Source organism: Cyprinodon tularosa, unplaced genomic scaffold (assembly GCF_016077235.1).
Source record: "Cyprinodon tularosa strain WSP-4 unplaced genomic scaffold, ASM1607723v1 ctg203, whole genome shotgun sequence".
NCBI lineage: Eukaryota > Metazoa > Chordata > Actinopteri > Cyprinodontiformes > Cyprinodontidae > Cyprinodon > Cyprinodon tularosa.
In genome coordinates, this window is record NW_024038748.1 from 783,357 (window position 1) to 804,309 (window position 20,953).

At 38.6% G+C, this 20,953-nt stretch overlaps 1 protein-coding gene across 1 annotated transcript; it reads left to right on the top strand.

Moving 5' to 3' along the window:
* The first annotated feature begins 1,733 nt into the window (after positions 1–1,733).
* LOC119783386 lies at positions 1,734–20,722 on the top strand. Its single transcript, XM_038284886.1, has 8 exons — positions 1,734–1,816; positions 3,835–3,929; positions 6,291–6,507; positions 11,933–12,045; positions 12,770–12,881; positions 14,035–14,236; positions 15,580–15,906; positions 20,050–20,722. Exons 1-8 carry the CDS (start codon positions 1,741–1,743, stop codon positions 20,186–20,188), a joined length of 1,281 nt encoding a protein of 426 aa, XP_038140814.1. The 5' UTR covers positions 1,734–1,740; the 3' UTR covers positions 20,189–20,722.
* Positions 20,723–20,953: the final 231 nt, after the last annotated feature.

Consider the following 20,953-nt stretch of genomic DNA (forward strand, 5'->3'; position numbering starts at 1 on the left):
TGCCCTTGTTTTTAATCATTTATCGAACATCTTATCATTTTAATCACACAGAGCATTTAAGCATTTTTTGAGTTTCAAAATTATATCATCAAAGAAAATGGAAGTTAAAGAAACAATAAAAATATGTTTATTATGTAAAAAGTTAAGGGTAACGCTGATCCCTCCAGTTGATTGGTCTGTATTGGTAGCCCTTCCTATGATACAGTACCCATGAAACAATTGAAGATCAAAAGTCGGGGTGTGGGAAAAGCACAAAACGGTAATATTTACCAATATATGAGGCTGAAAAAAGTTGAAAAAGTCACCACAGACTACTAAAACAAATGTCCTACAACAGTTTCATTTTAAAGATAACTATAAAGGTGTGAAATGTCCCTTTTTTAAATTTTTTCATGAAATATGATCAAAGGACATAAAAGTGCCCGTAGTTAAAGAAACATACATAAATGCACCTTCTCTGTTATAGTCTCAGAGGTCTATCTAAAGCGCAGAGGGCATCATGAAGAGCAAGGAACACATCAAATAGGTCCGATATACTTTTGTGGAGAAGTTTTAAGCCAGATCTGAATAAATATATTAATTTTTATAATCGAACTTTATTGATGTCACATTGGAGATATTTACCTCTGCATTTAACTCATCCCCTTGGGGAGCCATTGTGTGACTCATGGGAGAAGTGTGGGGTTAAGGGTTTTTCTCAGAGACCTAGAATGGCAGTCTGTGGGAGTGGAGCTCGAACTCAGAACCTCAGGATTCTTTTATTTATTCATGTATTTATTTTTCTATTTTGTATTATTATTTTTTTTTTCAAATTATTTCAATCCAACTTTTTAATTTCAACTTCTGAGGATGAGGGAATGCAGCTTGCTACATGGACATTTCAGCTCACAAATATGTCTTTCAGCGGTGTTCCAATTGAACTGCGACTTTTAAGTCAATTTTGACTTCTGAGAACAAGGTTTTATGACAGATAAAGCGAAGCCAAAACACAAAGGACTAAAAACTCAGAAGTTTTGCGTGTATTAAAACATGTGAAACTCACACAGGGCAGATCATCATAAATGTTAAAAAGGGTATGTGCAGTTCAGCGGGAAGAGCAAACAACTATTTTTAGATCATGATCTTAAAAAGATTATTGCCCAAGGACAAAATAAATTTTTTTTTTCAAGAAATAGCTCATTGAAGCATGAACAAGACAGGTTAAAAGCAGAAGTCTCACTTTTACATACAAAAGATTCAAATAGACTTGTTTAGGGCATGAGTTCACGCCTTATGTTAAGGCCACAGGGTTTGAGAATCAGTTAAACCTGCTTTATAAACGGCCTAATGAGCCAAAGATATTCTGAAGAACATGCCTCAAAGGCTTTTGGAGGTGCTGCTCCTCCAGGAGAAAGCCCCGTTTTATTTATGTATTTCCCCGGCTTCTTCTCTCTCTCTCATCATGTAAAAAATCAGATTAGATCTACATTTTTTTCTTTTTTGATATGGAGAACAGTTGTTATTGTGTTTTTGACAAGCACAATAGCTCAAAATGTGAGCAATGAAATAACTTTCAGATGCTTTGTACTCTAAATGCTAAACTTTTTCTTTGTTTTAATGTTTGATTGTGTTTTATGATCCAGTGTGTTAGTTATTGTTGGTAAACTTCCTCCCTATAAAAAAGAAAATGGGTTGAGGAAAATATCAACATGATCGGTATGTGTATGACGGGTGTTTCTGTTGCTCTACAGGTCAGACAGCATGTTACAGGATGGGGCTGTGACATATCCTGTGTTGAAACTATCAGCGTCTGGGAACACAAGTACAGGTTTTACAGGTCTGCTTAGTTTTTTTTTTGTTTTTTTGTTTTGTTAATATATTATTCCCATCAACCTATAATCTTTGTGGAGGAAACAATGACTTCTTTTTTTAAAAGTTTTCAGTAGCCTCCAGATACACGTGCAGGAATAGCTTCGTTTCAGTGTATTTTGACCCCTGTGCTGATCAGTATGTGACTATGAAAATTTTCTAATTTGCAAGGCACTGAATAGATTTATTGAATGCTACCACTTTAGCCATTCTTTGTCAAATAGACCAAAGTCATTAACCAACTTATTTACATGTGGGGCCAGTTTTCATGAGTTTGAACTTTGCCTTCTGTTTTTTATAGATTTTACATACTGACTATAGATAATATTCTATTCTATTCTATTCAGTTTATTTATATAGCGCCAAATTCACAACACATGTCATCTCAAGGCACTTTACAGTTCAACCAGATCATACAGTCAAATTGATACAAAGTTTTCTATCTAAGGAAAACCAGTTGATTGCATTGACTCATTGACTCAAATACAATCCCCCACACTAAGCATGCTTGTAGCGACAGTGGAGAGGAAAAACTCCCTTTTAACAGGAAGAAACCTCCAGCAGAACCAGGCTCAGTGTGAGCGGCCATCTGCCGAGGCCGACTGGGGTTCAAGGAGACAGAAGCAGTGATACAAAAAGCAGCTGTAAAAGGCGGCCCCGTCCAGGAAACACGCAGCCAGGCAGACGAGCTCCAAGGCAGCTCCCATGCCAGAGGACGAAGAGAGCACATCCACTCAGTCACAATAATCACAATAGTCATAATAAGAGAATAGATTAGAATAGAACAGAACAGAATAGAATCCTTTATTGTCCCACAGTGGGTAAAGTAAGGTGTTTCTAGCGGCCAGTGAGGAAAAAGGTTTAAAACAATAGTACAGGTATACTTTATCTAGAACTGCATAATTGCATTAAATTAAATGTGTTATTTGGTACTGTGACTACCAAAAAAAAAAAACTGAAAAAAGTGAAAAAAAAGAATAACTACATTTGAAGATAGGGGTGTTAAATGCTTATTGATATTGTTGGGAGCAGTGAAGGTTATCTACTGTAACCGCTGCTGGCAGGAAGGATATGTGATAATGCCTCTTTAAAGTCGTAGGGAAATCGCATTTAAATGCCAAATCATTCTGGCTTAAACATGTACATAAATGTAGTCTTTATCAGATTATCATATTGTCCCAAAATTGGGAAAATTTCTAGTTTAAAAAAATTGCTATCTTAAAATGTGTGTGTTTTTTTTTCCTTATCCTATGCAGGCCAGTTAGTTATATGTCAGCCTGTACACCTAGATGCAGCAAATCATATATCAACGCTCATCTGTCAATCATAGCATCCTGATTCATGTGTTCTAGCTAATATACGCAACGGTTGAAATAAGAATAATTTACTTCACCATTTACATCCCAGTGTTCACGGGGATGGACGTCTGTGTCTTCTGCAGGCGTAGAGCTAACAGAACTGGCAGCTTTGCGAGGCAAGGGCTCAAACATGTACGGCTGTAAGCCTTCTACACCAAACCAAGTTTTGCCGCCCAGGCGTCCTCTTCCACACCAACTTCGTCCCCACTTTCCTCCTTTAAATAAAAAATATATGACGGAGGAGAGTCATCCATGACCTCTGACACAAAACTCTTCTCCTCTTGCGTGTTTCCGGTGTCCATAGCGTTCCTTGACAGTGTCATTTCTAAGTCACCAATTGAGTGCTACTTGGTCCCAACAACCCCGCCCTCTTTACATACAACAAATCACATTCACTTTATTCACTCGTGTACAGTCAGGGACCACTCAGTAGAATTCGGAAATGCAATGGTTGGAAGGGCAGTTTCCCTACGACTTTAAGGACTTCTGTTACTGAAATGAGCCCTCTAGTTCTGCAACAGCTTCATCCATGCGGGGAGAGTTGTGATGTTATCTTTACTATATGAATCTAGCTATTTATATAATATAAAAATGTGTTTACTTAATTCGTACTGTTTCATTCTTACAGTTCTCAAAGGGGAACCAGCATCTCTGGTGAGAGTCAATGGCTCCAAAACCCTGCTGATATCTGCTTATTTGGAGCATCGAACAAAGATAAAAAATGTAAGATTCTTTCATGTAAAGACTGCTTTAAAGCAAAATGGAGAGAACCGGAGTGCCAACTACGAAAATAGTGTCTGTTTACGCATTCCAGCAACCCTTTCCTCACATGCAAAGAAATCAAACCATAGATGTCCAGAAATTAAGTTATGTTTATTAAGCTGAAATGGCAGAGGGAAAAAGCATTGAACACGTGAAGGGAGGTGCAAAAAGGCACGGAAAGCCAGGACACAAGCAGAAATCTCTCACTAATTAGACAGCAATCCGGCCTCTTGTCAGTGCAAATTAATATCAGCATTATATCAGCAGTCCCAAATGATGGCCTATAAAAAGGTGTCTCTGGTATCACACAAGTAACATCTCATGATTGGTAAAGGTAAAGAGCTTTCTCAAGAGCTTCGTAGCTTTTATGATGGCACTGGTTTAAGAAGGATTTGTAATTTTCTGAATGATCCAGTGAAGTGGAAAGAACATCATTTCACAATAAGCCCACCAAGACCAAGTGCTCCTTACAAAGTTTCTGACAGAAGAGTGAAAAGATTTATCAGAAGACTTGTCCAAGAGCAAAAAAGACCACTTGAGAGCTTCAGAAAGACCTGGATTGAGCAGGTACAATTGTTTCAAAGAAAACAATAAGTAATGCACTCAACCACCATGGCCTGTATGTATGCTCAGCAGGCATGTTGGAGCTCATTTAAAATTTGCTGCATTTTGACAAGCTGTGAAATACAGGGAGAATATAGTCTGGTCAGATGAGACCAAAATTTAACTCTTTGGATGTCATAATACACATCATGTTTGGTGGTCAAATGGCATTGAAAATCACCCCAAAAACACCATACCAGCAATTAAGTTTGGCGGTGAGAACATCATGGATAGGGGGTGTTTTTCAGCAAATGGTACTGGTGAAATTTGAATAATTAAAGGGAGAATGAATGTAAATATTGAACAAAGACATTCTTAATACAAATCTGACATCTACCATGATGATGAAGATGGAACATAGGTGAACATTTGAGGAAGACAATGACCCTAGATACACAGCCAAGGAAACTCTCAATTGCTTTCAAAGAAAGAAAATAAAGCTTCTAGAATGGCCCAGCCAATCACCTGACTTGAATCCAACAGAAACTCTATGGAAAGAACCAAAGATCAGAGTTTGTATAAGAGACCCACAAAACCCTCAAGATTTGAAGATGGTTTGTGTGGAAGAATGGGCCAAAATCACACCTGCAATGCATGGGACTAATTTCTCCATACAGGAGGCATCTTGAAGCTGTCATTGCCAACAAAGGCTTTTGTACAAAGTATTAAATACATTTCAGTAGGCATGTTCAATACTTTTTTCAATGTGCCAGTGCCCTTTATTACACATTAGTTAATATCTAGACATCAACGGTTTGATTTCTTTGTATCTGTGGATTGCATGGATTGTTACTGACATCTGGTGAAAATGTCATGTAAATAGTACCTTGAAATATATTTACCAAAACAAATGGTGGCATGGACTGCTGGAGATAGGCACCAGCACCCCTCGCGACCCCACTCGGGACAAGTGTGTAAAGAAAATGGATGGATGAAATGGTGGCATGTTCAATATTTATTTCATCTGCTGTATAAAAACATTCCTAGACCTTATTTCTTGTTATTTTGATGGTCTTTCTTACACTATTGAAATACAACAGAAAGCCATTGCTAAAAAAAAGCTGGTAGTCCATTAATAGCTGTATCCAAACATACTCAAAAGAATGTGTGGTAAAAAAATGCACACTATCAGGAAAGATTTGCATTTAGTTTGGAAATCAAAGTCCCACATTCTGGAGTAAGAGGGGAGAAACTGAGAATCCATAATACTTCATGTTCAGTTTGAATTTTCCATTGACAGTGATGATCTGTGGTATCATACCATCTGCTGGAAGTCAACTGTCAATGCAGCTGTCTACCAGGAGATTTTCAGGGCACCTTATGTTTCCTTCAGCTGCAAAGCTTTATGGAGACGCTCATCAGAACCATATAAGATATCTACAGAGTAAAGTCAAAAAACAAACAAAAAAACACAGTAGATTACCTAAAGGCCTGCTTCAATTGGACCTTAGCATAACCATAGCCTGCGTAATACTCACATTTTATGACACACTGAATGGTGTTTTATTTTTTTTTTTGACAAAAAGGGCTTGAAATTTTATCCTCAATAAGTAATGAAATACATTTTAGAACAATATTGTATTTCACTGATGCTGTATCTTTCACTGATGCCCTGCTGTTTTCAAATATCCAAGCAAGAAGCTGAAAACAGTTAAAAAGCAAATGAATTATCTAACCCCATTTTTTAAAGCTTTTGTTTAAAACCTTCTTCCATGACAGGTCATCGTTATTGCAATGATGCTTCGTAAAGAGAAAGTCGCCCTTCAGTGCCACTTATATTGCCATGAGCAGCTTTATTCCTCTAAAGCTAAGATTGACATCCACTGGGATCACTTTGGCTTTCCATATGGGACAGCTGACATCTTGTGTCCCCTCCCTTCAGGCTGTGGGACACCAACCCGTGTAGCCATCACCACAGGAGCCATTAGGAACAAAGGTACAGAAGTTTCATGTTGATATACAGTGGGGCAAAAAAGTATTTAGTCAGCCACCAATAGTGCAAGTTCTCCCACTTAAAAAGATGAGAGAGGCCGGTAATTTTCATCATAGATATAACTCAACTATGAGAGACAAAATGAGAAAAAAAAATCCAGAAAATCACATTGTCTGATTTTTAAAGAATTTATTTGCAAAATATGGTGAAAATAAGTATTTGGTCAGTTACAAACAAGCAAGATTTCTCGCTCTCACAGACCTGTAACTTCTTCTGTAAGAGGCTCCTCTGTCCTCCACTTGTTACCTTCATTAATGGCACCTGTTTGAACCAGTTATCAGTATAAAAGACACCTGTCCACAACCTCAAACAGACACACTCTAAACTCCACCATGGCCAAAACTAGAGAGCTGTCAAAGGACACCCGAAACAAAATTATAGACCTGCACCAGGGTGGGAAGTCTGAATCTGCAATAGGTAAACAGCTTGGTGTGAAGAAATCAACTGTGGGATCAATTATTAGAAAATGGAAAACATACAAGACCACTGATAATCTTCCTCGATCTGGGGCTCCACACAAGATCTCACCCCGTGGGGTCAAAATGATCACAAGAACGGTGAGTAAAAATCCCAGAACCACACGGGGGGACCTAGTTAATGACCTGCAGAGAGCTGGGACCAAAGTAACAAAGGCTACCATCAGTAACGCACTACGCCGCCAGGGACTCAAATCCTGCAGTGCCAGACGTGTCCCCCTGCTTAAGCCAGTACATGTCAAGGCCCGTCTCAAGTTTGCTAGAGAGCATTTGGATGATCCAGACGATGACTGGGAGAATATCATATGGTCAGATGAAACCAAAATAGAACTTTTTGGTAAAAACTCTACTCGTCGTGTTAGGAGGAGAGAGAATGCTGAGTTGCATCCAAAGAGCACCATACCTACAGTGAAGCATGGGGGTGGAAACATCATGCTTTGGGGCTGTTTTTCTGCTAAGGGACCAGGACGACTGATCCGTGTGAAGGAAAGAATGAATGGGGCCATGTATCGTCAAATTTTGAGTGAAAACCTCCTTCCATTAGCAAGGGCATTGAAGATGAAACGTGGCTGGGTCTTTCAGCATGACAATGATCCCAAACACACCGCCCGGGTAACGAAGGAGTGGCTTCGTAAGAAGCATTTCAAGGTCCTGGAGTGGCCTAGCCAGTCTCCAGATCTCAACCCCATAGAAAATCTTTGGAGGGAGTTGAAAGTCCGTGTTGCCCAGCAACAGCCCCAGAACATCACTGCTCTAGAGGAGATCTGCATGGAGGAATGGGCCAAAATACCAGCAACAGTGTGTGAAAACCTTGTGAAGACTTACAGAAAACGTTTGATCTCTGTCATTGCCAACAAAGGGTATATAACAAAGTATTGAGATGAACTTTTGTTATTGACCAAATATTTATTTTCCACCATATTTTGCAAATAAATTCTTTAAAAATCAGACAATGTGATTTTCTGGATTTTTTTTTCTCATTTTGTCTCTCTATGTTGAGTTATATCTATGATGAAAATTACCGGCCTCTCTCATCTTTTTAAATGGGAGAACTTGCACTATTGGTGGCTGACTAAATACTTTTTTGCCCCACTGTATATAAATATATATATATATATATATATATATAAATGAATAAATAAATACGTATGTATGTACGTATGAATGTATGTATATATGTATGTATCTATGTATGTATGTATGTATGTATGTATGGACGGACAGACGGTTAGATAGATATTTATTAGTGTGGATCATATATATCTTTTTTTTTCTTTTTTAATCTAGATTAATCTCACTGTAACCTTGCAATTAATCTTGATTAATCTAGATTAAAATAGCTCAATAACAGGTTTACTTTTTATGTTTACAAAATCACACGTAATTTATTCTTCTTACTTAAAATTTTGACAAAGTTATAAATATTTATTGTTCTCATTTGTTACTGTGTTTTCACTGCAAAACAATAGTGTCCCACCTCTGTGTCCCAATTATAGGTTTCCCCCTTTAATAATATTGCATGGTATCTTAAAAAATGCACCTTTGGGGCAACAGCGTTTGAGTTTAATGCTAAAATCTGTGTTTAGAATGTCTCTTGTGATATGAAGATCCCGAGGTTTTTAAAAATTTATCGAAACTCTAGCTCTAGAGAGAAATAGGCTAAATAAATACCACAGAAGCTACATTTTCAAAAAGTGTCCCACTTTACCCTTATTCACCCAAGCAATCATCAAGAAGCAAGATAATGTTGTGGTAATCATTTGTGGTGTCGTCATAAAATTAAATTTTAAATTACATAACATAGTCCTAACGCGAATGAGTGAAGTTCCCAGCTGACATCAGTAAGGTGAAAATACAGTTTTTGGCAGATGTCCAGTGGTCTGGTCCACCTCTATCAACTTCTCATCTTTCTCTGCTTTTTCGGCGGCGTGTCTGTCATGTGTTCTCATGATACTTTGCTTTGCAAGTAGTTTGTAAGATGGGTCACTTTTGGCTGCCTGGAGAACAAGCTCCAGCCCATCATCTCTAACCACGCTGATGGGCCGGCAACTTGTGGCAATCCGCTGAGCGAGGAGATTTGTTAGCTTGGCTGATAGAGCTGTGCTGACGGGGTTGCCTTGGTTGCACTCAAGCATTGTAGTTTGATGAACATAAATCTTCCTCTATGCTACATCAGTGCTTGGCCTGTCATCATTGGTAAAGGGATGCTTTGTGTTTAGGGGGTACTTGAGACAGAGAGCTCCTACAGAAAAATAACTCTGTATTTAGTCTGCTTTAGTTTTGTTGAGGTTTCCATTAGGAAGCTCCTTTAATATAAATTTTCCTTAAAGCAAATCCGACAGCTTTATAGTTGCATCCTTGTAAGTGCCTCAAATTGTCGTAAGTTCACAGCCTACTCTGGCTCCTGGCCTGGCCTACATCCCGCCAGATATGCTTCCACATTAATATATCAAGGTGAAAGTCGTTATAGCTTATTTAGTATAGACCCAGCTCCCAATCTAACTGTGAGAATAGATTAATGGCGATATTTTTTTTATTGCCACAAACACCATCCCCTCTGCCAACTCTCCCCTCTCTTGATTTGGTCTTCCTTATCGACCTTACCTCACGTGATTTCTACATTATCACCAATTTCCACATGAAAATATTTAACGTTAGTCATTGCTGTTTTGGCTGGATGAAGCTAGTGCTACAGGGCATGTGAGTTACTCAAAATGCACATGTCTGAGCGATTGTATTTTATTTAAATGTATCTCAATCTGAAAAACTCACACAAAGAGAAAAGACAATTAGGAGAAATTTATTGATACAATTACTTTGTCTTTGGCGCTCCTACCTCGGAAGGAAACATAGCGCTTAATTTTGATAGATATGGATGAAAAAGAGCAAATAGGGTTGTTTCCCCCAGTTCTGAAACTGGTGGTAGAGTGGAGATAGATGAAGTTGGTCAGTCTGTAGACTGCTGGTTAGCGAGATGGTCTGCTGAGCTTCATGGGTAGATCCAGTGGACTGCATGAGCTGATACTAGAGCTTCACTCAGGGACCTGGAAGATGGAAGTCCAGTTTGGATAACACAGGTTAAGAGAATCTGTCCATGATGAGCAAGCATGAAGCGACAGTGGAGAGGAAAAACTCCCCGTTGGGAAGAAACCCGTGGCAGAAGCAGGCTCAACATGGCGGTCTTCTACCGGATCGTTTGAGCTGAGACATGGAACGCAGTAAAAGTCCAGGAGGAATGACACTCTAATCAAGGTTTAGCTACGATGGTGGAGGAGGGGCAGGTGAGTTGAAACGGGGTCATCTGAATGAAGTCACAGCGCATCCACCACCTGCGCACAGGAGCAGACAGTGCGTATCGGAGGCCTTTTAAGATAAACTTTGGATGCTATTTGGCTTTCGTGGAGGCGTGGTTCAAAGCTGATTGGCTGTTTCGCAGGTGGATGAAGTAGAGCAATCAGTTTCTTCAGTTCAGCTTCTGCCTAGGCTCCATTAAAGCAAAACAGCTTACAGTATTTTTTTTTTACTATATTCTGTTTACATCCAAATAAATATTTCTCAAATAAAGTCTATTGTTACATCTAATTGTGAATTAATTTAAAAGTTGAACTGCTGTTTAAGACTTTGCTCTAGTTTTGTTAAACTTGTTCATATTTTGATTTATGTATTTTATATTTGTTTTTTCACTTAAATCCAGATTCAAGTGAAACAATTTTTCTTTGTTGTATAAAACCGAACCAATTGATAAAAACAATACCTACATGCAATTTGTTGATTTTGGATTATGTTTAAAGGAATAGTACACCCAAAACATGATTAGCCTTCATTTTCTACTCACCCCCATGATGAACAACACTCTGGAGTACTTTTTTGATATCTCAAATGCATCTGGAGATCTGGGAGGCTTCTTGCTGTCTGCTGACATTCAAATAATGGAGGTCTATGGCGCCCGAGACAGAAAGGTCCATAAAAGTCCACAAAAAACGTGTCAATATTCCTCCATGCTGCTCGTCCAATGTATTCCAAGTGTCCTGAGTGGGTAGCATCCAGAATTTACTCGAAACGAAGTCATTTAGAATGTTTTTAGAGCATAAACAGTAGTGTATAGGATTTCCTGAAAGCGCGCACATGCGCGTTCACGACGCTACGGAAGCCGGCAGACCAAACCAGCGCAAAACATTCTAAATGACTTCGTTTCGAGTAAATTCTGGATGCTACCCACTCAGGACACTTGGAATACATTGGACGAGCAGCATGGAGGAATATTGACACGTTTTTTGTGGACTTTTATGGACCTTTCTGCCTCGGGCGCCATAGACCTCCATTATTTGAATGTCAGCAGACAGCAAGAAGCCTCCCAGATCTCCAGATGCATTTGAGATATCAAAAAAGTACTCCAGACTGTTGTTCAGCATGGGGGTGAGTAGAAAATGAAGGCTAATCATGTTTTGGGTCTACTATTCCTTTAAGGTAAAATAAAAAAAATGTGTATAAGTAAACTGCTTTTATTGAAACTGATATTAATAAAACCTTGTAATAAATAAAGTTTGACCAAAATTTTTGATAAACGGCGATGAAGGGCCTGAAAGGGCCCAAATGCAGTTTCGATGCAGTTACCGCATCAAAGTTACTAGAGGTTTCAAACCCCCCCCCCCAAAACATGCAGTTACTAGAGGTTGTAAACCTCTAGTAAGTGAACAAACATTCAATAAGTATTTGATTAAAGGGTAGATTGCTTGCAATGAAATATGTCAAATAGCACAGCTGTAACACATGCTGCCTTTCAGGGAGGTACTAAGTGTTGGTATTGAATAGGTTCAAGGACAGAAATAATATGAACATAATATTTGATCATTTTTTGTTCAAACTTCGCCGTTCTCTTTGTTGTCAATCAGATCAAACTGGGGTTAAGTTCCTGGAAGTTAGGAACCAAAAGGTGTTGACCAACTTTTCTTACACCTTCACCACCTGCTTCTCCACCATGTATAACTTCACCAATGTGCTTCAGGTAACCTTTGGTAAAGATTGGTTGACTAACTTTTCTTGCCTTTCATTACTGCTTTTGTGAATATCAGATTCCTTAAGTGAATTTTCCAAAAAATATGGTTTGAAAACTAATTTTTTAAACTTTTTTCTCTTTTTTTTCATTAAAGGGATGTTAATTGTAACAGCATATTTTGGTAAAAGTTTTTTTCAGTTTTTAAAAAAAAAACTTTATAAATGAGTTTAGTCACAATTTATTGAATCGTACTTAGGTAAGGTCTAATCTTTTTCGACAAATTTTAGAATAGAATAAAATACAATAGAATAGAATAGAATAGAAGCAAGGACTCTTTTACTATGCAAAAAAAAAAAACTTCTCCTTTGATCAAACTGTTTCCATTTTACATTTTAAACAGAGGTTAACATGAGCGAAACATTTTGATTTTAAATTTCAGATTTTTTTAGAATAACAAAAAAGGAAATGAGTTGCATGTTTAGATCTAGCCTTATTTACCTCTTCTTACCATTTCTCTTTGACTGATATTAGATCAGACTGGTTTATATCTCCCTCCATTATTTTCATCGGTTTTGAATAGTTGAGGGATATTTATGTTATTTCTTTCACAATTGTACCTACTCTCTTTAAAGTTACATTTATTTTTAACTTTACTTAATTAAAAAGTTAATGATTTTGACCAAATGTATGACTTTTTTCCCCACGAAAATGAAATGCATGCTTTGTGTTTCAGCTGGTGCAGAGTCTAGAGCTGCTCCAGTACCTGGGGGTAAACAGAGTTGTTGTTTACAAGACAAACTGCAGCGCTGATACGCAGCGTGTGTTGGACTACTACACTAAAAAAGGTTGAGCATGCACACCCATATTTGTCTTTGTCTTTATAAAAAGCCTGTGTTAATGCCTCACAACCCATACCCATATGCTTGCAGGATTTTGTTGCTATGATTGATGTCTATTTCCAGCAGTGATTGGAGGAGTTTAGCCTAGACAGGCACCAGTTCAGTTTCAGGGCAGCATGTATTAAACTATAGAAATATATCAGAGTAGCTCATCCAGCTTGTTGGGGGAGTTGAAGTTTTTTAGGGTCTTGTGGTGTGTTAGATTTACCTTGGAACTTGGGTCAGATGTGGCAATAACGTTCCAATTTTCAATTTCTTATATGTCCACTACTGCCACTCTTACAACAATGTCATGAACACTGATGTACACAGCACTGTCAAAGCATAAACAGCATTGAAACATCTTGTCATAAAAGAACTTATTTATAACATTGCTGACAAAGGGCTGAAGTCATGTGGTGCTTTCGTTATAAATGCAAAAAAGGTTGCAGTAAGGCTATCAAACTGAATAACACTGCACCAACTATCAAGGATGGTGGTGGCATGGTAGTGGCATCATCGTGTTGTGTGGTTACTACCCCACCACTCCCCCTTGCCGAATTCCACTTCTCCAATTAGAACCACAAAAAAACACAAAGGCAATCAGAACAGTACATAGCACATAATGAGAATAAAGTGCAAAAAAAAAGAAAAAAGTACAACACACAAAAACTAAATACAATCAGATTTCAAATACACAGGAAAGCAATACACAACCATGCCTTCCAAATGTAGAAATGTCTCTGGGCAAGTCCAAGTGTTTATGACGTTTTTGACAATGAACTAAATTCATATGGTACTTTCCTTATTCCTGAAAAAAAGGTAGCAATAAAGTTATCAAACTGAATAACACTGCACCAACTTTCAAGGATGGTTGTGGCATCACCGTGTTTTGGGTTTACTTCCCCACCGGGGTGAATTACCTAAAGTGGTGAAAACAGTCGCCGTAGATCAACTGTGTTAAATCTTGATGTGGGGCTGCTTGGATATTCATCTACCAAACTAGCAGTTTTTGGTTCCTTGCTATATGTGGATGTAGGGCTTGGTTCCAGCTTGAATGGAAATTTGCTAATGAAATGGACCAACAACCTAACAATCCAATCTTCCTTTGTCTTCCCAGGTTTAGTTGAGGTGATTCCTTGGTCGTTGTCTAACTATCTAACTGTATCTCGAAAAGCTCTCCCTAAACAAGATCCTGCTGACATCCACTACTTTGGCCAGATCCCTGCTCTCAATGACTGCCTTTACAGATACATGTACCAGTCCAAATATGTGGCCCTTCATGACCCTGATGAGTACATCTTGCCTCAGTCAGTCAACAGGTGAGACGTCTGTTTTAAAGGGCAATCTTTTGACACATTCTAAGATCTACAACAGAGAGAGGGACAAGTAGAAAGGGTTGGGAAAGGAGGAGAGGACTGTCAAGGGGGCAATTTGATGAAAGTGCAGCTGCAAGAGAAGTATCCTGATAAGGCCTGCTGCAAAGTAATGGGAAAACAGTTTGGAGACATTTGGAACTTAGTTTGTGGGTAGGATAAGAGACGGATTTTAAGGATAAAGTTTACATTTCACTGAGAAGGTGGATGGATGCAATGATTGGGGATATGTGGAGGGATGTGTATGCAGGGGGAATCTGATGATCAGTCACAAAAAGAAACGCTCTGATTAAACTTTCCCCCCCCAAAAAACATATTATATTGTGTGTATATTGTTTAAACGTTTGCTCTGATTTGTGTCTTTGCTCCAAAATATTTTGATTAACATTTCTTTGATTGATTGGCCTCCATCTTATTGCACCTTTCAGAATACCAGCTTCTGGTCGGGAGGGGAGGGGGGCTTTAATATGGTTTGACTCCATGAAACTGATAGAAGAGGAACAAAGGAAAGGACAGACCAACAATTAGCATCTAATGCATTGTGGAAGTTGTCTATTGACCAGTCGTTGATTGATATCTTGCGTGTGATCAGTACTCGAGTTGAGAGGGGGGATGAGGGGAGGTGGCATCCCCCTTCTTAAAAGAATCTTAAAAACCTTTTTAAATGACCATCCCTCCATACCATCCCCTTTGACATTTTATCACTGAATGTGTAAATTTCTATTATATATTAACCGTAACCCTTTCAACATGTGGCAGGCTTTGTGCTACTCATAAGCGCACAGCCTGCACTGTTCTGAACAGCATCACAGCCAAGCGGCAAAGACAATGTGAATTAAGCTGTATGCTAAGGTGCTAGCTTCACGTTTAAAATGTCATATGCAATATCCAGTACAACATGACCAAACTGGGTTTATTAAATCCAGACTGGTATCCAACATTGTCTGCCGCTTGGTACATATAATCGTTTCAGTTAAAGGCAAACAGGTCAGGCAGGAACAAGACGGTGCAGTGGTTGAGAGGTAGAACCGATCAGGATCAGGAAACAAGAAACTAAAAACACTCTCACCACTGGCTAGAGAGAACAAGAAAATCTGGCGCTGATAACTGGATGCAAGCACCTTAAATGGAGGCAGGAGTAGGTGGATCAGATAAGCAGTGATTAGAAACCGGGCACAGTTTGACAGGTGAATGGAATGAATAATTAAGTCAGTCATCAGCGCTGAGATCATGAGAGCTGGTTATTGTAAAATAAAAAACTGACTGTTTTCCTGTCATTTTGTTTACAGTTGGGTGGAGCTGTTGCCAATCCTGGAGAAAAGATATGGAGCTGGCAAGTGTTATATATTTGAAAATAACTGGGTACCAGTTGAATTCGCATTGACACCTCCACCCCCGCACACCCTGCCACAACAGAAGCAGTGGCAGAACATCTCAGGGGTGAACATCCTGACTCACATCTACAATGAGCCCATTGCACCCAAGCCTGCGTTTAACAACTACAAAATCATTACCAACCCTCGAGCTGTGTTTGCTGTTAGTGTCCACGGAGTTCTTAAACCATGGAAAACCTGCACTTGGACAGACAGGAAGATTGCCCGGATGTACCACATCAAGTAAGCTAACTCTTCCCTTCACAGAGATCAATCCATTCTGTTTCTATTAACAGCCAGAAGTGGTTTAATGTAAAATCGTTGAAAAAAATCTCATCAGAATGTCAAAATTGAAGATTACATCTGCAATGAAAGCGAAAGCCTATTTTATTGAAAAGTGTATTAAAATGACAACCAGCATTATTTGTATTATTTACATTATTTGTATTCATGCATGTTGGTAAATATGTATTTGTAAACATCAACTAAGGGTGAAGGGTTGTTAGAGGTTTGAGTAGATCAGAAACCTGGCAACACTTTGCCCAACCACAGCAAAATACCGCAAGCCTCAGCCTCTGAAATATAGAGGCATAGGGATTGCGGACGGCCCTACAAAACAACCATACATAGGTATATCCAAAGCAAAGCACAGGGTTAGCAGTCCAGAGGAGACCAACATTTTTGCAGCCACCAAAAGATTGGTGGGAGGGAGATGATAACTGGGGGGTGATATCTTGTGGTTCATTGATTATCTGATCCAAAGTCACATCAATTCATAATGTCAATGCCTTCAACGTGCGCTATCATGTCAGTCAAACTGCCCTTGACCATAATTAACTTTTTGAAGAGTTTCAGTCTTGCTTTCGAGCTCATCATAGCACTGAATCAGCTCTGGTGAAGGTTGCTAATGATATTCTCAGAGCCTCATATAGTGGACTTTTGTTTGTTCTTTCCAGTTAGATCTAGTGCTAAATTTGATACAGTTTATCATCATATTCTTTTAGAAAGACATGGTAGCAATTAAGGGAGCAGCACTTGCTTTAAATCTTATTTGAAAGATTTCAGTTTGCTCACGTTAATGATGAATCTTCTTAATGGTCCAGGGTTAATGGAGTACCATAGGGCTCAGTGCTTGGACCAATTCTCACTCTATTTGTATGGGATTAATATGATCTCAGATAATACAGTAAAAAATCTTGGTGGTTATTTTTGATCAGGAGGTTTGATCCCATATCAAAGAGGTTTCAAGAATTTCCTTCTTTCATCTGCGGAATATTGCAAAAATTAGAAATATCTTTTACAGGAGTGAAAAACTAGGCCATGCATATCAGTAAATCCACAAACTGTTGTTAAAAAGCCTTCAGCTGATCCAAAATGCTGCAGCCAAAGTTATGCAAATAAAAATAAAAAAAGAGATCATATCTCTCCTATCCTAGCTTTTCTTCATTGACTTACTAATAAATCCGGAATGTCATTTAAAATCCTACTCACATCTTAAGCTTTAAAAGACCAAGCTCCGGTTTATATCAGAAATCTGATTGTTCATTGTGTTCCAAATAGAAAAATTGTTCTCAATCTTCAGCGGTTTCTAGAATTTCTAAAAGTAGAATGGGAGGCAGATCTTTTAGTTATCAGGCTCCTCTCCTGTGGAACCAACTACCAGTTTTAGTCCGTGAGGCAGACACCCTGTCTACTTTTAAGGCTAGGCCTAAAACTTTCCTTTTTGATAAAGCTTATGATCAGAGTTGCTCAGGTTATCATGAGCTATCTCTATAGTTATGCTGCTATAGGCTTAGAGGACATATGGACCCCTTTTCTTAATTCTGCTTCATTCTCTCTATTCTCCCATTCTGTAGTATTTATTAGTTCAATCTCTTACATGCTCTCACTGCTTTATCTCACCATACTGTAGTAGCTTCATCTGGTCATTTTCCTGTTTGTATTTGACACCATGGGCCACCTGTGGAGCTGGTTGATAGTTGCCTTTTGTAACTCTATTTCTTTCTGTATGTCCATCTGTATGTCTCCTTAACCCCAGTCAGCCTCGGCAGATGACGGTTTACACTGAGTTAACTGTTCAGAACCGAGTTCTGCTGGAGGTTTGTTCCTGTTAAAAGAGACTTTTCCTCTCCACTGTCACTGCAAGCATGCTTGGTGTGAGGGATTGCTTTCGAGTCAGTGAGTCAATGCAATCAGCTGGTCTTTCTTAGATAGAAAACTTAGAATAGAGAGCAGAGAGACTTTTATCTGAGCTAAGAAAAATAATTTAAAGTAGCTAACACATTAAAAGGTCCTTTAGATCAGTGATTTGATCTGTTTTGTGATGACCCAACTACAAAATAAAAAAGCTTTATTCAACTAAAAAGTGTTTCTTATATGTTTAGTTCACCTTTAGCTTTGTTATAAATCAAAACCAAGCAGAGAAAATGTCTGGATTTAGAAAACAGCCTGGTATCAGCTGTTTTTCAAAGCAAGCTCAGGTGTCATGAATGTTGAAAACAATAGAAAAAAAGTTTTTGCTTAATAAATTGGTAATATATAACACACCTACACCTACTTAGTCTTTTTCATAGTTTATGTTGTGATTCTACAAACATAGCTGTGAGTTGTTTATTCTATTGTGGGTTGCAGTATTCAAAAGAAATTAACCACAGCAATTATTCACTAATGTACCTGTCATGGAATTACACAAACCAGTCAGAAAAGCACTGAGCAATTTCAAAAAGATTCCTAATTTATTACAAAAAATGATAAATTGGGCCCAAATTAAGGTTAAAAAAACAGGCTTCGGCTCAGGTAATAAACACAATGAACAGAAAATGAAATAACGAACAAGGAATGTTTAACTCTTTATTTACTGAACAACATGTGTTACATGTGATACTATTTATATTAACTAATTAAATACAGATACATTTTTTTAGCAAAATAAAACACAAATACACATTTTTGTGTATCAGGGTATTAATAACTACATTATTTATACTAATAAAAAGACAGGATTTAAGGATCTAAGAAAGTTTCAGGAGAATGCTCTTTGTCATATTTTCAACTCTTGAAGAGATTTTCCCTACAATTGCTACAATTAAGTTTTGGCTTCTTTGGTTTAATGGTTGTTAATTCATGAAATAAATATGCTGTTTATTTAAATGGTAAGAATTTAGTAACATACATTTTACAATATTTACAATTACAGCCTTGGAACAATAAATACTTTGTATCTATGTCACTAATATTCGCAGTGTTTATTCTTCTCATAGGATGAGGTGTCATGATCTGGCCTGTTTGCTCTCCCTTAATAAGTCATTCCTTTCACCTGTCGTTTTCCCTCCCTGCCTCAATTATAATTTATTCCTCTCACCTGTTCCTCTGGGTTATATTCAGTTCAGCCTGAGCATTCAGTGCCAGATCATTACTTGTCTTTCTGTTAGTCTGTCCATTCAGTTTTTGCCTTGGTTCGTGTCCTGGATCCTGGTAGCCAGTGGAAAGAGGGTTTTAGTGTTTGTCTCGTCTCCTGATCGTCCACTGTTCCTCCCCCGCGGAGTCCTCTGTTTTTGGCTCATTATGGGCGGAGGTTCAGTTTTTATCACAGTAAGCCTGGCTCCAGGGAGGAGACCAGTTTAAAGTCCTGCATCAAGTTCTGGTTCCACATCCTGTCTCGGCTACCCTCTTCCACTGAGCCTGTTCATCTGCACCTGATACTGTCTGCTCCTGTGTGTGACCGCCTGGTCACGCTTTCGGACCCTGTCAGACTCTGAACCCTCCTGGGAGCCTGTGGATGCCTGGAAGCCTGGATCCTGCCACCTGTTCTGTTCCAGTCTGATCTGGATCCTGTTCCTGTCTGTTCTGGATCCCTGACCAGGATCGGCTTCCAGCATGTCCTCTGAGACGGCAGCACTTGGGGACAGTCTTGGACTGGACTGTTAAACCAGGTAAGTGGCCAACTCAGATAATCATCTTCTGTTGATCGTGGTCACTTACCTGTGTTTCTCCTGCAGAGTGTCTGTGATTGGGCGGTGCCCCGCTCCCCATCCTGCAGTGTCCACGAGCCAAAGATCCACTTAAGTTTTTCTTTTATTCAATAAACGTTTTGAACTTTCCTACTGGCTGTCTCTCCTTGAATACTGGGTCCATCTGTCCTCGGTTCATGACATGAGGCTGGATTTATTGATGCAGCAAATCCACTTAGCCGTAGATGAGCAGAAGCAGTCTGTTATAAAAAAAAAATGAAAACAGACTTCAAATTATGTTCCACATAAGCTGTCAATAGCAAACTGACTTTTAAAGCTTTTTTCCGCCCTTATCTGCCGCTACTAAGCTTAGGTGATAAGATTTGCCAATCAAACTGCTTTGAAATTAAAACAATTTCTCCCTTTCCTGTTTCAGACTTCGAGGAAAAACAGAGCTAAAGCCCGAGCAGCTGATTTATGACAACAGACTTCTAAACTACGGTGCCCGGCTCTCATCTGCTGTCAATATTGTGCTCAGAGATACTGGACTGCTATCTGAGGACAATTTAAACTAGACTCAGTGTCTTTCTGCTCTTTCGTTGTTCCATCAAACCCTTTCCTTCGTCCATCACCGTCTGGGGTGGTTGGTGCCCCACTCCAGCAGTCTTTGGGGGAACAGTGGGGTACACTCTGGAGAAGATGCCATTCCTTTGCAGGGCATTTCATTCACTGAAGTCAAGCACCATATTTTTCTGCCTATTTTGGTTACACGATTATTATGGTTTAAATTAAACACTCAGCCTCATATTTTTATTGAATTAACGCAGTGCAGATAAATCAACATAAGCATTAATGTTAAATATGAAGCAATAGCACAAAAATTGTGTTTCCTATTGATTTCCCTAACAGGTGCTAAACCTGTAAACATGCAAACATTTACCTCACATTTTATATCAAAACGGTGTCTTTAAAACCTCTCTTATGCTGTTTACTTTTATGCTGATGAATAGTCTAATTTGCACTTTGCCAACTTTCATTTTTCTGAATGAAAAGTCAAACACATCAACGTTGGGTATTTGTTTTGTACAAATTTCTGTTTCAGGACTTTGAATTTGTTTTGCCTGATACATAAATACATCTTAAACTTTTTCTTTTTTTATTCTGTCTTTGGTTTTATTAAATGAGACATTTCACTAACACCTACATTTTTAAATGTACTCAAAGAAATAAACAATAGTTTGCCAAGATTTGCTAGAGGAGCTGCAGCTGAATGATTGCTTCCAGCAGTAATTCTGTCTGTCCAGGGCCCAGTTTCAGGAGCTACTGCACAGGGGTTTATT